The 17,086-nt window shown below is 35.0% G+C and overlaps 3 protein-coding genes across 4 annotated transcripts; 2 read left to right on the forward strand and 1 right to left on the reverse strand.

Annotated features, from left to right (window-relative positions):
• The first annotated feature begins 234 nt into the window (after window positions 1-234).
• Window positions 235-4,167, forward strand: LOC136210648 (geraniol 8-hydroxylase-like). The gene is made up of 2 exons (XM_066002010.1): window positions 235-1,242; window positions 3,394-4,167. Exons 1-2 carry the CDS (start codon window positions 352-354, stop codon window positions 3,997-3,999), a joined length of 1,497 nt encoding a protein of 498 aa, XP_065858082.1. The 5' UTR covers window positions 235-351; the 3' UTR covers window positions 4,000-4,167.
• Window positions 4,168-5,634: 1,467 nt separating this feature from the next.
• LOC136210649 (nudix hydrolase 14, chloroplastic) lies at window positions 5,635-8,538 on the forward strand. Of its 2 annotated transcripts, none has more exons than XM_066002011.1 (5): window positions 5,635-5,945; window positions 6,050-6,155; window positions 6,424-6,501; window positions 6,669-6,761; window positions 8,322-8,538. In XM_066002011.1, the coding sequence occupies exons 1-5, from the start codon at window positions 5,740-5,742 to the stop codon at window positions 8,472-8,474; spliced, it is 636 nt and encodes a 211-aa protein (XP_065858083.1). In that variant the 5' UTR covers window positions 5,635-5,739; the 3' UTR covers window positions 8,475-8,538. The 2 variants fall into 2 exon arrangements, with proteins under 2 accessions (XP_065858083.1, XP_065858084.1); XM_066002012.1 differs by lacking the exon at window positions 8,322-8,538 and adding an exon at window positions 7,858-8,315.
• Window positions 8,539-13,773: 5,235 nt separating this feature from the next.
• Window positions 13,774-16,638, reverse strand: LOC136210650 (copper chaperone for superoxide dismutase, chloroplastic/cytosolic). The gene is made up of 6 exons (XM_066002013.1): window positions 16,329-16,638; window positions 16,195-16,221; window positions 15,986-16,058; window positions 15,740-15,874; window positions 14,325-14,548; window positions 13,774-14,213 (listed from the first exon to the last, which is right to left on the reverse strand). The coding sequence occupies exons 1-6, from the start codon at window positions 16,569-16,571 to the stop codon at window positions 13,950-13,952; spliced, it is 966 nt and encodes a 321-aa protein (XP_065858085.1). The 5' UTR covers window positions 16,572-16,638; the 3' UTR covers window positions 13,774-13,949.
• Between the last annotated feature and the right edge of the window lie 448 nt (window positions 16,639-17,086).

The raw sequence follows: 17,086 nt of genomic DNA on the forward strand, positions 1-17,086 counted from the left end.
ACGCAAATATAAAATGTAGATGACAAGATTTATGATTGAGAAAATAATTTGATAAATAATTTCTTCTTAATCTTAATAGTAAGATTATTATTAACTACTACATTAGAATTAAAATTACACATTTTGGATATTAAAAATAAAATTGATTTCCCCTATAAACCTAACCAAAAAAATGGTATATAAAAGGAAAGGTGTCAGTGGAGTATTGTAAACAGATCGTGGCTTCTGTCATATTGTATGCCGTGAAGATAGCTTGTCCCGAGCTAAATTTATTTTTGGCGTATATAATTAAATGGACCCTCTTCTACTTTAAAGGAACAGTTACAGCATGTCCCTAGGTGGAGCAGAGAAATGGATCTCCTAATTATCTCTCTCTTATCTGCGTTGACTTTTGTTTTAGCGCTTCATTTCTTAGCAAGATCATCGAGATCAACTTCCGGCAGGCTTCCACCGGGACCAATTCCACTTCCTCTCATCGGAAATCTCCTCCAGCTTGGTACCAAACCTCACAAATCCCTAGCCAAACTCGCCAATATTCATGGCCCCATAATCAGTTTAAAGTTTGGTCAAATCACCACAATAGTAATTTCATCTGCTACTTTAGCTAAAGAAACTCTTCAAACACACGATCTTAATCTATCTGACCGAACTGTCCCTGATGCTATCCGTGCCCAAGATCACCACCAATCCATGGAATGGTTGCCTTTAGGGCCAGAATGGAGAAATCTTAGAAAGATAGCCAATTCTTACATCTTTGCTAATCAGAAACTTGATCTCAACAGTGACCTCCGCCGCAACAAAATTCAACAACTCATCGCCGATGTTCAAGAAAGTTGCCAGGGAAGAAAGGCTGTAAGTATCGGCGAAGTAGCTTTCAGAACTATGCTGAATACGTTGTCAATTTCTATATGTTCTCTGGATCTGACCGATTCAAGTTCCGAAAGAGTACGAGAGTTTAAGGAGGTTTTCAGGTCGATTATGGCTGAAGTAGGAAAGCCTAATCTATCTGATTATTTCCCATTTTTGAGAAAAATTGATCCACTTGGAATACGACGTCGGACGTCAATTTATTTCGGGAAATTACTTACGATTTTCGATCGTGTAATAGATGAACGGATAGAGTTAAGAAAGCAGAAGGGGTATATCACAGGCGATGATGTTCTTGACATTCTTCTAACACTCAATGATGAAGCCAACACCTCCGAGAAATTGGATAGAGAATCCATCAAGCATCTCTTCCTGGTTAGTTTTTTCTTCTTTTATTTTTTATTTAATTAATATTACCTCCTTTTCGTATTATATCTTTTTAAGATTTTTTTTTTTTTCATTATACATGTCATTTTATATAATCGTCATTTTTTTTCTGCTATAAAATATGGGTTTATAAAAATTCATTAGAATAATAGACTTATTATAGAATAAATAAATAGTGAAATTAATAAATACGAGACAATAATATCTTTTTTCTAATATCTTTAATTTCTATGCAACTCTCTAAAAAGATATATAATATAAAACGGAGGGAGTACATCAAAGACTCAACTTTGCGTAAAAGAACTTACACGACCCGAATTTATAGTGTATTTAACACTATTAACTTATTTAAGGTGATGTATTGGTCACTGGCGAATACAGGATTATTCGGTTGGGGGATCGATTTTATACATGGTGTGATTTTTTTTTAATTTGTTCAAATTTTTTCCATATATATATATATATATATATATATATATATATATATATATATATATATATATATGTGTGTGTGTGTGTGTTATAATCAGAGTGGTTAAGAACCAATTTTTAAATAATGCAGAACTTTTCAGAATTAAGCTATATTATGCATAAGATTTTTAAGATATAAAAAAATTGTGTCTAATAGAAAAATCGGATTTAGGGACGGCCTAATAGGTAAAAAAAATTAGAAATTCGGATTTAAGGATGACCTAACAGGTAAAAAAAAATTTAGAAATTTGAATTCAATGAGGGTCTAACATGCCAAAAAAGATTAGAAGTTTGAATAAAGAAGGTCGAACAGGCAAAAAAAAATGGAATTTTGGATTTAGAGAGTGCATAACAGATCTCGGCCAATTTTGGAGTGCTAATTCAGCACCCGACCACTATTTCTTGAAAACAGGGAGGTCGGAACCACCACAGTTTCAAATTTTGTGGAGACAGGAGACCGAAACTACTTGTGGTCATTGTGGTTTCGGAGGCCGAAGGGGCCCGGGGCCCCTGTCTCCACCCCTGATCACCTGAAATTTATTTAAATTAATACACTAAAATCTCTATAAATGAATATTCTTATGATCCAGAAGATTAATATCTTATACGGGGTTATTAATTTATCGATAAATAAATATTTTATTAATTTATGGAATAGTTTTTATTTTATACATTATATTTTTCAAATTAAACAATTAATTTTTTCGGTAATTAAGAAAAAAAAATAAATAAGCAATTAATTAATGTAGCACAAATTATGAATTATCTTAGTGAAAACAAAGTTTTAATGAATTGTCTATGGATGAAGAAATTGTTCAAGAAGTAATGTGTATGGAAGATGATCACAATCAAGATCCAAATGATAGCAACGTTATACCGTATATTTATCCAAAACAAGCTTTTTTGCCATAGAGATTTTGAAAAATTAATTGCTTCAAAATGATAAGAATATGTCGAATGTAATCTATGTCCTTTAAAAAGTTAAATATGAAATTAAGTTCAATTCGCATGAAAATAAGAAACAATAGATACATATTTTAGGAATACATAAAAATTGAAATAATTTTTTTTTTAAGAATTACTTTATTTTATGAATTATATATATAGTTTTTTTTACGTATTTAATGAATAATTATTTTATATTTTTAGTGGGCCTCAATAATTTTTTTTAAAATTATTATCTTATGGATTTAACGATGTTATTATTTTATCACATTGGCCCAAGTCAGGACTAGATAAAAGTATTATTTAGCCGAGGTTATTAATTTATCGAATATTCGTTTATCGAGATTTTACTGTATATTAGCCTCATGAATTTGCTTACAATAATTACCTCTAAAGTTGCTTAAAGTGATATATATTGCAATTGTCCAAACTCTTGTTCTACCGCCGTAAGGACTTAATCATGTCAATTAAACTAAGTTTATGAGACTCATAAAACGATATGCAAGTTCTGGAAATCAATCAGTTTTAAACCAAGTTAAGAGGATTCTAACGTATTGCCTTTACTTTTTCTCTCTTGGAATGGATATTGGCTTATAATCTTAGGACGAATCTATAGAAATCACCTAGTGTTGTCGCGAGACCTAAAAATTATATTTTTTTACTAAATTTTTGTAATTGGCTATTTAGTTCTGATGCTGCTCATTTATTGATCTCCTGCAACAGCTTCTATTTGTTGCTGGAAGTGATACAACTTCGAGTACATTAGCAATGACAGAACTTCTTCGAAATCCGAAAACTTTATATAAAGCACAGACCGAGCTTGAGCAGACAATTGGAAAAGAAAGGTTGGTAGATGAATTAGACATAGCTCGATTGCCATACTTGCAAGCAGTTGTCAAAGAAACATTCAGATTGCACCCGCCGGTTCCATTGTTGCTTCCACGCAAAGCTGGAGCAGATGTGGAAATGTGTGGGTTTAAAATCCCAAAAGGTGCTCAAATTCTAGTTAATGCTTGGGCTATTGGAAGAGATGGTAGCATATGGAAAGAAGCTAATTCATTTGTGCCCGAGAGATTTTTGGAGTCGGATATTGATGTTCGAGGCCGAAATTTCGAGCTTATTCCATTTGGCGGTGGACGAAGAATTTGCCCTGGATTGCCATTAGCAATAAGAATGTTGCACATTATGCTCGGATCACTAATTAACATGTTTGATTGGAAGATTGAAGATGGATCTGAAATAGATGTCCTAGACTTAGATGATAAGTTTGGAATTACTTTGGAGAAAGCTAAACCCTTGCGTGCAATCCCCATCCCACTAACTCAGTGATTTTAGAAAATATATTGCTTTTAATCAAATTATTCTAATATTCGTGCGTTGCGCGGTCTTTATAATATTGTTTAATATTTGCAAAACGCATAATTTGACCTTAATGTTCCTATTGTAGAATATATAATCAAAATCTGAAAATTTTACCACCTATATACTCGCATCTTATGGTTTATTAACACAACTATTGTAGAATGCAAAATAAAAAACTGAAATCTAAAAATATAATACTGTCTTCGTTTCCTTTTAACGTAAAAAATGCATGTGGTTTTTTCTATTTGTTACTACAAGTTTGTGGTTTAGAAGTTTGCAAATACAAGTTTGTGATACATTTGTTTTACAAAATAAAGTATTTGAACTTACATTGTTAAGTTTTGTTGACAATCAAGATCGTTTTTATTTTAAAATTGCGTTTACATAATGATAAAACTAGGACCCCCAAATCAAACTGAAGTTATACTGACAATCAAGTTCATAAACTGTCAAATTATTAAAAAACGTAAAATATCCACCATATGATTTATGGTTTTGATTTAGGGAGTTATGTTTCGAGGAGCTGTGTTTTATCGATACGTAAGAATAAATGTTTCAATAAAAATGTCATTGGTTGTAATCGAAACAGTATAATTTAAAATACCATGTGTATGTGTTTACAAATTAAGCAAACCATAAACAATTTTTTTTTTTGTACTTTTCCTTCTTAATTGGGTAGTGGAGGAAATTTGCTACAACAAGCTCTCGAAATGTAAGGTGCTCTGATTGCATAAAAACTGAATAGTTTAATTGGGTGTTAAACATCTCTATTTATACAAAACTCAAACTCAATAAATTACATTCATCTTTCATCGTTCACACAAGAAATGCTAAAATTGGGGTCACACGACATGTGTAAGGGTGACACGCCGTGTGACTTGTCTTGTTTGTTGGCTTAGACGAAAATAAATAGCTCACACGCCATGTGGAATGTTTGTTGACTAGGGGACATTGACTTAGCTGACTTAGTTGATTGCCGAAATCTTGTCACATTCACACTCACATGCCGTATGGAGCTCTCACACGCAATGTGGGCGTTTGAAAAAAAAAATCTTCATTTCACATGGTATGTGGTGAGCTATTTCTTGGCTTTTCGTGTGTCTTTTGCATTTTGTGTGGTTCCTTAAATCTATAAAATACGAACATTGAACCCAAAACTACTTGACTTTGTTTGTTTATTTTATTTATAATAAAAAGAGATTGAAAATGATTAAAACTAACTAAAAATGCATATTTTATTATTTTTATTGATTTATTGAAATAAACCTGAATTTAGATATTAAACTAAACGGTGTCTTCTATGGTTACTTTGTTTTTGACAAAGTACTATTACTTAGTGTGTTTTCACCATTGAATGATGGAGTATAAAATTAATCCAATGGTGAAAACACACAAAGTAAGACTTACTTTGTAAAAAACAAAGTAACCATAGCCTTTACCTAAACTTAATTATTTGTTTGAGAATAAACAGCCATGTATTTTTTAAAATAAAACATCCCTATCACCCAACTTATCAATATTAAATTTAAAATTATATCATTTTTTTTCTTGAAGCATAAAATTATTATATCATTTTAAACTTTAAACTTTTAGAAGGTACCGACCAAAATGTGGGTTTCACCAAGACCGTGGCAGCACGTGCAGGGAGCTATTTTGTGAAGAGAAGAATTTCAATTTGGTACTTCTTTCAGCTTCTCTTTTCATTCAATGTCTCTTCTCGCACTCCCTAGACGCTTCCTCTTGGCTCCATCTCTTTCTCTGCTGCATCCAACCCGTCAAGCTACTAGACCATTCTGCCTCAAAATGTCTGCCGAGTCACCGCAGCCCCTCACTCACTCCCTCGTCTTGCCTAGTCAACCCGGCCAACCCGTCCAGATCGTCGCTGCTCCTGGTGTCTCCGATACCGATTTCAGGCGAGTGTGTATATATTATTTCCATTTTGAATTTAAATTTTCAATTCTATTGCTGAATCATTGAAAACAGAACAAATTAGCAGTCTCTTTTAATTTTGGTACAGGCGTGCTATTGATTCCTCACTGTTTAAGCAGTGGCTAAAGAACTTGCAATGTGACACTGGGATATTAGCTAATGGCGAGTTTTCATTAAGAAGAGTACTTGTTCAGGTAGGTTTTCTTACTTCGAGAGATTGCTAGTCGGATTAGCCTAATCAGGTGTTACTGATGGGCTAAAGGCTCCATGTTTCACATTTTTTAGGAATATACGAGTCACAATTGAACTTAGTTAATTAACAATGATGAACTGGTTTAGCTTTGTGTAGGCAGGAAGTAATTGAAATCTTGACATGACCGGTCTTGCCTTTGTTTTCCTTGTAGAGTGTAGCATATGGGGCATTGATAGGTAAATGTTGTAATTGATGTGCCATTGGTATAGGGAGTGGATATGTTTGGACAACGCATCGGCTTTGTAAAATTCAAGGCAGATATATTTGATCAGGCAACAGGAAGCAAGGTAATTTGTTATCTCTCTGCTTGATTCCCTGGTGGAAGTTGTCCTGATTTGTTCAACTGGATCAATTGAGCTTAGCCTATGTATATAATCTCTTTTTATCTTGCATTTCACAAGCAAATGTATTAGTTTTCTGAATCCATACTCTTCATGGACTGAAACATGCTTAGGTTCCAGGCATAGTATTTGCAAGAGGACCAGCTGTTGCTATGCTAATTCTTTTGGACTCTGAGGGAGAGACTTATGTGGTTCTTACTGAACAGGTAACTTGTTACACATATTAGTTACAAAGATATTTAAGATAAATGGGTTAAATGAATCACGTTAACACGGCCATCAACTCGCCAACAACTATACATGTCATAACGAGTTGACCAATCAACCCGAGACAAGACTCATTTATTTTGCGGATTAAACATATCAACCAGTTTACGACCCCGAACACTTGAGCCTTAACTTTAGTTTGTCTCATTTACGAGTTATGCGAATTGTGAGTGATATACCTATTTTGGCAGTCTTCTAGCTGCATAAAAAGTCCACTGGAAACTGCAGTAGCCCAAATACTTGGAACTCTTAGCATCCAAACTGAAAAACACAGCTAATCAAACACTATAACAACCACATGCGTTTCACCCATTTACACCTTTGTGATGATTCTAACACTTGCAAACACTTGAAAAATGTTGAAGTTTATCATTGAGAATTGATGGTGAAGAAGACAATGCAATGCAACTTTACAGCAAAAAACGGTCAGTTGGATGTACAGAATCTCAAACACATGAAACATGAATAACTGGATATCTAGCAACTAAAGGAGTTCGCAGATTAAACTACCGATACCGAAGGCAATAGTCCTTCCTTCTTTACCATCTCATAAAGTGCAATGGCCATCAAAACCTTAGCATCAGCAGTCATTCGCCATAGCTTCTCATAAGGGACCACTCGAACCTTAATCAACTCCCCATGATCACGAAGTCCAGTCTCTTTGCCTTGCAGTTGACTGATAACTTCTTTATCAACATTCCCTCTATACAAAAATATGCTAATTTCTTCATCACATCCTCCCTAACCATGGAAATGAAAAGAATCCATGTAAGCAGCAGGTAGTTTCTTTAAGAATTACAGAAAAATAATTCTATTTGCAAGCACATGCTTCTTAGAAAAAGCAAAGTCAAAGCAGCAAAAAACATGATATTCCTTAAAATCAATCATCTCCTATTAATATTCTGAAGATAAACTTATTTAAACCTGAACTATTCTAAAGGCACAAGCAATTACATTTTCTTTTCAACTGAATTTGATAAAATATAGATCCAGAGTAATAACCAAAAAAATAAATGCAAGATTACTGTCGTACAGGTGAAGGAATAACTCTGCATCCAATTGAAGGGTCTAGGAAGGCAGTGAGGTCCACCACATCTTCTAGATTTAAGTGAATTCCGGTTTCTTCTTCAACCTATCAAAACAATCTGTTAAGCCGAGAAACTCTACAATACTCCCGGAATAATAGACTTCACTAATCAGTTGATGTCACTTGTACATATTTATTTCTTAACAACAATCATCTCCTATGAAGTGATATGTATCCTTCTTTTGATTGATGGGATGTATTATTCCAGAAGTATGATAGAAATTCTCTTGTCAAGTCACGGATTTGGAACAATATTAAACTTCTATATTTGCTATCCAATCTCCATTACTAAGTTGAACTAGTCTTTAGAGCCTCTCTTATGTAGTCAGGTTCTTTCTTTTACTTTTTTTGGTTTGCCTCTTCTTAAGAATTGCAAAACCAGCTAAACCAAATATATGTGTGTAATGCTTAGGGAAAAAAGACCTCACGAACTGCAGTGCCAACAAAATCGCCCTTGTCATCATCCAGCATCCCAGCAGGTAATTCCAAGACAAACCTTCCAGTTGGAACCCTCACCTTAGATATCCATGAAAATTCATTAGGGATTCAGGACATGGATGAATAGCTGTGTAAAAGAAGCTACATTCTTAGCTTATATTATAATGAGCTTATTATTATTATTATTATTACTTTTTTTTTTTTTTTTATCGTTGTGCATTATATATATTATTTTTTGATTTTTTTTCCAATTCTAATTTGTTAATACAAATTTTAATAGGTTAAACAAATTGGTGAATTTTATAGCCCATTTAACTGACTTCAAGTGTTGTAACAAGTTAATTGTGTTAAACTGGTTATGTTATTTTTTATTCATATTTAATTTATTTAATTAATCATGTTAATCCATTAAATTTCATATCGTATTGTCTCAACCTGTTTATTAAAATGGGTCGTGTCACAGTTATGATCTCCAAATACATTTTGAGTCCTTGTAGGCATGCCTTGTAACCTCCAAAAGCAAGAAATGATTTTGGATAAATGGTCTTATATTTTGGCATACCATCTCAAATGCAACCTTGACAATAGAATATATCTGAAAACTTTTAAGTTATAAATTAATGAAAGTTAAATGAATTAAAGATCAAAATGATCTCTAAAACTGAACAATACAGTCAAACCTTCATAAATTAATACTCGATAAATTAATAATCTCTTTAAAATAATAATTTCTTCTGGTCCCGACTTGGACCAGATCATTAATTTTATACTCGATAAATTAATAACCTCTATAAATTAATAACATTTCATGGTCCCAACATTATTAATTTATAGAAGTTTTACTGTATAATCATTTTAGGTCAAATTGAAGTTTACTTATCTAACTCAATAACGAAGTTAACAATATTTTACAAATTATTATTATTTTATTTTTTTTGAAAAGTTACAAATTAGTTTAATATTGACAAATTTTTAGATATTTAATAAGATTGTCAACATGCATTAAAAACAATAAAGATGAAAAGAAAGCTTTGTGATTCTAGAAGAAGAAAGCTTTGTATTTCTAGAGAAGTTGTTTGAAGATCGAAGAAGAGAGAAGATAGATGAAGAGTCTTTTAGTGCAAAGTACAAAATGAAAGAAATCAACACCTCCAAGTCTTTTATTTTGTCGGCACAAACCTTTGGACTACCAAGGGCACTTTAGTCTTTCCGCACAACCAGGGGTATTTTTGTCCCATTTTATTTCGGTATATTCCAGAAGCTGGGCAACATGATCAAAGTTGCACCACAATCCATTCAATCAGAACCACCTTTAATCAGCACCATTTATTGTAAGCTCTAGAATCAAAGAGCCTGATTGCTCCAAGTGTCACGCTCTTTTTAGTCATTTAATTAGGGTGTTGTTAAACCCAGCCCTAATTTCCTACCTCTAGCCTCGTGAAAGGACGAAAGTACTCTTTGAGGCTTTGAGGTGGGAAATGAGGGGAAAAAACTTCTCCCGGCACGCGGGTGTGAGGTAATCACGCCTCACCCTGTGGTGAGGCGTGAGGTAATCATGCCTCACCACTTGGTGAGGCATGAGGTAATCACGCCTCACCACAGGGTGAGGCGTGACGCTATCACGTCCGCACCTACGGTGAGGCGTGACAGCCTCACGCCTCACGCCTCACCAAGTGGTGAGGCGTGATTACCTCACGCCCGTATGAATAAATCATAAAAAAAAAAATTGTTGATGATTGTGGTTACTCGAATTATCCGTTTAGAAATAAAAATTACGACATTTTAACTCGGATTACCCTTTAACAAATAAAATTTAAAAACATAAACATTAAAATAAAAATTACTAAACATAAAAATTAATAAACATAAAAGAGTACATATAATATCAAAAGTGTTAAAATGTATGAAGTTCTACAAAAATAATTTAGTTCGCCCGAGGCCACGCGTCCATAAACCCATCCATCTCCCTCTTAATGCGTGGAGCATCCTCGTCAGATCGGTGGGTAGCCGCTAGTTGGGTGACACGCCACAACCAGCTAACCCACTGCAAAAAAAAAAAGCAAATAAATATTAAAAAATAAACACATATAAACTAATACTAAATAATACTAAACTTACAAATTCGCTGTTGGCGCGAGCATGCTGGACTGGTCCAGCCTGTGGTGCATGAAGGAGATGAGGATGCGAATATCGCATATACCAGTCCATATAAGCAGGATCACAGGCAGTGGGATCGTATCCAACTGGTCGGCATCTCCTCCGATCAATGGCCCGAGCCGATGGAAATCTCCGCCAGGTATCCTCAACTGTGACAGAGGAATGCGTGAGCTTGTACGATAAAGACCTCCATGGTCGTACTGCTTTATCAGGTCTAATACGTTCAGCTGGGATAGGCTGAGTATATCCGACCTGTCGCAGCGCTCGATCGGGCATATACGGCTCGACGATGTCTCTACACCGTATCCAACCGGTGTAGGACACTCGAAACCGATCATCATCGGGGACAGGACCATAAGGCAACTACGTCACCTGAAAAAAAATAATACTCAATAATAAATAATAATATACTATAAATAATACTTAAATTAATTCTAAAATTTTATAAAATACCTCTGCTGCCGTCATACGGTCCAGCTGCCCGCGTATGGTATCTAGTCGGACGGTCGTCTTGCCTGGTACCCCGATCTCCCATCTTAGTGCACGGGCATGGTCAGCTGGGATCACGTGAGCTAGTCTATACGGTCGGAACACCGGAAAATACTCGTATATCCACGCCTGTAGTAGGGTCAAACACCCGCATATACCAGAACAGTCTCCTCTGCTCGCTATCCCCAGCTGCCGGTACAACGTGGCAAGTGTAGCAGACCCCCATGAAAGTCCAGTTGCCCCTCTGACACCGCCGTAAACCTCAGCAAGATGGGACGGCCTAATCCTATATCCACTCTTGTCAACAAACAAAGTGGATCCGAGCATAAGCCACATCCACGCTGTGGCCCGAGTAGCATCATCCCTACCCTCGATGACAAGCCTGTGTATAGCATTAACAAATACACCTCCACCACTTCAGAGATGTCGGGTCGGCGACAGAAGCTGCTCCTGATCCACCCCGAACATCATCATGCACATGGCATGCAGCCAGTCAGTAGTGGGAGACTCGGACACCATCGCACCGTCGATCGAGATCCAAAGAATCTGCCATACATCATGCAGCTGGATAGTCATCTCCCCGAACGGCATGTGGAAGGAGTTCGTATCGGGCTGCCACCGCTCCACGAACGCAGTCAACAGTGGAGTGTCGAGGTTCCTAAACATGATATGTGGAAGGTGAGACAACCCAGTCTTCTCGATCATATCCTTCAGCTGTAAAATGACACATATACAATTACTGAATGTTTTTGAGGTTTATAGTTAAAAATACAAATTACAATAAATGTTGACAAACTAAATTATTCTTACCTCGGGTGACGCACCAGAAAACCACACCCACAAATCCTGGCATGCTGTTGATCTGTTGTAGCATGTCAGAAACGACCGAAGCTCTCCTCCCAGCATCCGTGAGGCAACATGTCCTAGAAAACTAGGAATCACGGAACCATCAATGGGGCCACCATCCACCGGTCTACTAACAATCCAGCTCTCGTCCTCACTAGCTTTGAGCCGTTTGCTGGCCCCTGAAAATTATAAAATTATACTATAACTATTAAATTATACTAAATTTATACTATAAATTATACTAAAATTATACTATAACTATAAAATTATACTAAAATTATAAAATTATACTAAAATTATACTAAAACTATTAAATTATACTAAAGTTACAAAAATATACTAAAGTTATACTAAAATTATACTATAACTATTAAATTATACTAAAATTATACTAAAACTATTAAATTATACTAAAATTATAAAATTATACTAAAATTATACTAAAACTATTAAATTATACTAAAATTATTAAATTATACTAAATTTATGCTAAAACTATTAAATTATACTAAAATTATTAAATTATTCTAAATTTATACTAAAATTATAAAATTATACTAAAAATATACTAAAGTTATACTAAAGTTATACTATAACTATTAAATTATACTAAAACTATTAAGTTATACTAAAACTATTAAATTATACTAAATTATAAAATTATACTAGTTATACTAAAAATATTAAATTATACTAAATTTATTAAATTATACTAAAGTTATAAAATTATACTACAATTATACTAAAAAATACCTGTACTCGCAAAGCGACCTCCTATGCGCTGGGTCGGCTGTCTAACCGGGGTCGGCTGCTCATCGACATCCTCACCCTCACGATCACGTGCAGCTGCAGACTGTCGATGTAACTGGGCTACCACCTCCAAGTAGTCCTCCACAGAATCGCTATCAGGCTCTCTGTCATCAAAATTCGTCGCCCCCTCTGATCCATGAATATCGGGCTGATCCACAATCGGACCCCTCCGCACCTGCTCCGTCGCAGCCCCTCTCCGCCTACGACCAGATATATCAATACCACACAATCTCATATGTCGTGGTGTATCATCCTCGTCGTCCATATCTAGACGACGAGCAGATGACAGGATGGATTCCCCCCCCCCCCTAGTAGGCCGCTCCGGCTACAAAACAAATAAAATTAATTAACCTAAAATTGTAACACATAAGTCATAAATTAAACTAAATTAATTTAAATGTAAATAGAATAAAAAAAAACACCATCGGGCGTATGAACATCACGTCCGCACCACTGGTCGGGCGTGATGCTCGTACGCTGGAACCACAGGTCGGGAGTGATGTTCATACGCCCGACTGCGATTCCGGCGAATTTTTAAACTAGCCCACAGATCTCAAACGGATGCGTAATTAAACGAAATAAAACCGTAAATCTTACCATTTTCACTTTCCCTTTACGGACTCTGTCACCATCCATGATTTCGTTCAAAATTTAGTCCGGATTTGATCGAAGAGTGTATAGGGTTCTTGAGAGGTTTTGGCTTTTTTTCAATTTTTGTGCAAAGGGTAGTTCGGTCAATTCCCAAGGCTAGAGGTAGGAATTTGTGGCTAGGTATAGTAACCCACTTTAATTACTTAGTACAACTGTACTGTATTACTCGGAGAGCAAACCTAACACATAGATAAATATGTAAATGTTAGATCTTTTCAATTAATGAGAATTACAAGAATTTTATTTTTTTAATTTTAGTTTCTTACCTCACTCATTCGCTTCCGTAATATTGAAACTGATTATACTAATTTGACAAATATTACACTTGAAAACAGAGTTGATGACTAAACTTTAGCTAACCTAATTTTAACTTTTAATTCAAAGTTAAATTGAGAAACAACAACAATCTAAAGAAATCCAATCAATCATTAGTTATGAACACTACAATGGCATGAGCATCATTACTCATCTGATGACAAAACAAAACATCATTCAGACTAAACTCATTTATTTTGAGATATACATACATTGCAACTATTGTCTTACATTCCGCTTGGAAAAGGATGGTACATAATGAAAAAACAACAAACTCTTTAATGGTTGAATGATCTGCCTAATTCTCATACAAGTATATTATCCTATCAAATCATCAAACTTTGCTGGTAACAAAATCTTTATCACTTGCTTCCCATATGGTAGTTCCATCGCAAGTGCAAAGCTTTTTGTAGTTCTCACCAACCCCAGCACTTCTGGCAATAACAGCTGCTGCTAAACCACTATCAGATTTGTCTTCTGTTCCATAAACTGCAACAGATCTCCCAATAAGCTCTACCACTCTTAGCTTCTGTTTCACCCCGGAGAAGAATGCCTCTCCTTTCTCATCAACCTCTAGTGTTCCCAGGTCACCAAGCGGCTGATGCACCAAGTAATATACAGCAAGCTATTAGAACAGCATCCAAATGATCTAAAGATGAATACTTGCAACATATGAAAACACGAGAGCGAAAAGAGTGCTAATACAGACCTCTTTTTCAGTTGCCTGTCCGGAAGGGTTGTAAATTTTACCAGTGCTTGCAGCACCTCTTGTTAGATCACCAAACTGATTGATGGACCAACCATGTTTCCCTGGTGACAATCCGCTGAAGTTCGCTTCAACCCTTGCCAATTCCATATTCACTTGAGCAAACCGAACCACTCCAAATATATCAGGACCTTTGAATTCGGCAACAGCAGCAGACACTAGAAAGTCTATGAGGCAAAAGCAATATTCAATTACTTGAGAAACTGTAATTATCAGCAGTTTGGCATAATATGACATACAGCCTTCTTCAGACAAGGGAGGCACGGGGTATATTGCAGGCAAAATCTTTATTAGAGGGAAATGAGCAAAATGGTAACTGTTAGATATTTATAAAATATAATCCAATAGTACTGTATTGTTCACTTCCATCCTTTTGAACACTAATACAAACACATTTCATTTCCTTGAAGAAAACATTCTAGTGAAAAAAAAAAAAAAATCATAGCACGAGGATACCTTCACCGGAAAACAAAAGGCTAAAAAGAACAAACAAAAAACCAAAAAATAGGTACAATCTAAACAATTTCAATAATAATTCTAACACTGAAAATGCTTTTAGTTGATATAATGTATTCATAATGGTAAAGCAAATGCAGAAGTAATTACAGTTAATAATATCAAATATGTGAACAATATTTGAACACAATTTTTCTGCAGGAATTAGTACTTGACTACTGGTAGCAAAAAATCAATGCATAGCATTTGCAAATCATACGAGGATAAAAGTTATGATCCTGCAAGTTGAAGGTCGTTTTGAAGACTAAGTGACAGAAAAAAGGATTCGAACTTAGAAAGAGGCAGTGGATAAAAGTATAGGAAAATGAAATAAGCAAATTATACATTATGAGCACACTGGCATCATTACAAGAGAACGTTGATGTAAAGTACAACTGCTAAACAAGAATGTCCAAGTAGCTCTAAACTCAGAAATGATAGAAATTAGCAATGAACACTGCAAAAAGAATCCAACTTGCTTAAAAAGGAGACTTTGCAACATGGAATTACTAAGAAACATGACCACAGAAGACTATTAAGAAATATCCCAATCATCAAAAGTTTCAAGTTTACTTGTGATTCATTGCAGACATACCAAGTAACAATTAGATGCAGAAATCTAAGCAAAAAGTAGAAGAGTTTAGGAGATAAGCATGGACAAAACAAAATTGTTCAAGAGAGAATGGGAATTGAAAGCTAAGCAGTGGTAATTCTAAAGATTCCCTCAGGGAAAAATAGAAATTTCTCCTACCTTAGGTCTGAATGCTACATGAACAACATATGATAAGCCAGATGAAGGAACAGAATTGAGAGAGGACTTTCAGAATAGCATAGAAGGAATAATAGAAATCAAGCAGACTAACCTTCAGGGATTCCTTGGCCAATCAATCTGGCCTTTCGGCCAGTCTGCTCCAAAGCTTCAGCCATCGTCTTTACAGGTGAAGAGCCAAGAACTCTTACCACTTGATTGCCTAAGTCCACCTCCACATTCTTCACTCCTGATTTCCCCCAAAAATGGCACATGTAAAAGACCCTGGTTATGCTATAACCCCAACAAATTTAACTCACATTTGTATAATGAATGATTGCTTATACAAATAATAGAATACCATTAACAGTTTGCAACTTATTCTTAACGGAATTAACACAGCCTTCACACTTCATATCCACCATGAATTCCGTCTGTTATCAAAATAAAGAATGAATTACAAAAATATCAACAAAATGAAATATAATCCCTAATATATATGCAGAACCAGCATCAAATTCCACAAATTGAAAGTTCAAATTTCAAGCGGGAAATAAGAATTTAGCTTACAAGTAGCTCTGGTAAGATTGCATCTTCCTGCAATAGAAAGTCAAGAAGATTGGAAATTTAGAGCTAAAATCAGAACAAATTGAGATTAAAATGATAATAATAATGGGTGATTAAGTAAATAATAAATCGGGAACCTGAGAGGTGGATTTATGATCTGAAGTGGGTGCGTCCATACTGACAGGAGAGAGAGGCTGAGCTAAATTCTTGAGGAGGGCAAAGCGAAATGGAGGGCGAAGAAAAGAAGAAGAGGTTGAGAGGAAAGAGAGGTTATTGGATTTGGAAGTGGATTGAGAAGATGAGAGAGCAATAACAGCAGGCAGAGCAGATGCAGCTATGGCAGTCTTGGAAGCTGTTGACACTGACCTGAAAAATGCCATTTACTACTTTGTTATTTTTGGTTGCTTCAGTTTTAGGCTGTGCAAAATTGTATATTCTTGACCTGGGAGCCTCTAGATGCATCTAGAAGACAAACATTTTTTTTTTTATTTCCTGTTTAATTTCTTACTATAATTTCAAAATGATTTAATTTGTGGTTGTTTTGTGAAAGCGGAGGTTTATATCGATAACCAATAAAGATAATGTTTTTTCTAAGTAAACTGGAAGGAAATACTCCCATAACATATGAATCTTAACTCCAATAGAGAACAAATTAAGTTTTATTGATAAAAGTTGTTTTTTTTTTTTATAAAACATTAGGCTTTTGTACCATCTAATGCTAGAGTAAAAAGAACCTAATACCCCTCATTACATTACTAGCTTCCCTTAAAATAATAGGGATAAAATAGAGATAAAAAAACTTAAAAGCTAAGTAGCAAAAGGTGATTTTCCCATGCCCGAATGGATGTCCCTATTATATGCAAACTCGGCTTGAGCTAACACCAAATCTCACATT

This window comes from Euphorbia lathyris, chromosome 1 (genome assembly GCF_963576675.1).
Source record: "Euphorbia lathyris chromosome 1, ddEupLath1.1, whole genome shotgun sequence".
Taxonomy (NCBI): domain Eukaryota; kingdom Viridiplantae; phylum Streptophyta; class Magnoliopsida; order Malpighiales; family Euphorbiaceae; genus Euphorbia; species Euphorbia lathyris.

Coding starts and splice junctions, on each gene's coding strand:
- LOC136210648 (XM_066002010.1), top strand. CDS start 352: ATGGATCTCCTAATTATCTCTCTCTTATCTGCGTTGACTTTTGTTTTA. Junction 1,243..3,393: donor CCATCAAGCATCTCTTCCTG/GTTAGTTTTTTC, acceptor CTCCTGCAACAG/CTTCTATTTGTTGCTGGAAG.
- LOC136210649 (XM_066002011.1), top strand. CDS start 5,740: ATGTCTCTTCTCGCACTCCCTAGACGCTTCCTCTTGGCTCCATCTCTT. Junction 6,156..6,423: donor TAAGAAGAGTACTTGTTCAG/GTAGGTTTTCTT, acceptor CCATTGGTATAG/GGAGTGGATATGTTTGGACA. Junction 6,762..8,321: donor ATGTGGTTCTTACTGAACAG/GTAACTTGTTAC, acceptor TGTAATGCTTAG/GGAAAAAAGACCTCACGAAC.
- LOC136210650 (XM_066002013.1), bottom strand. CDS start 16,571: ATGGCATTTTTCAGGTCAGTGTCAACAGCTTCCAAGACTGCCATAGCT. Junction 16,222..16,328: donor ATCATAAATCCACCTCTCAG/GTTCCCGATTTA, acceptor TTTCTATTGCAG/GAAGATGCAATCTTACCAGA. Junction 16,059..16,194: donor CAATCTTACCAGAGCTACTT/GTAAGCTAAATT, acceptor TTTTGATAACAG/ACGGAATTCATGGTGGATAT.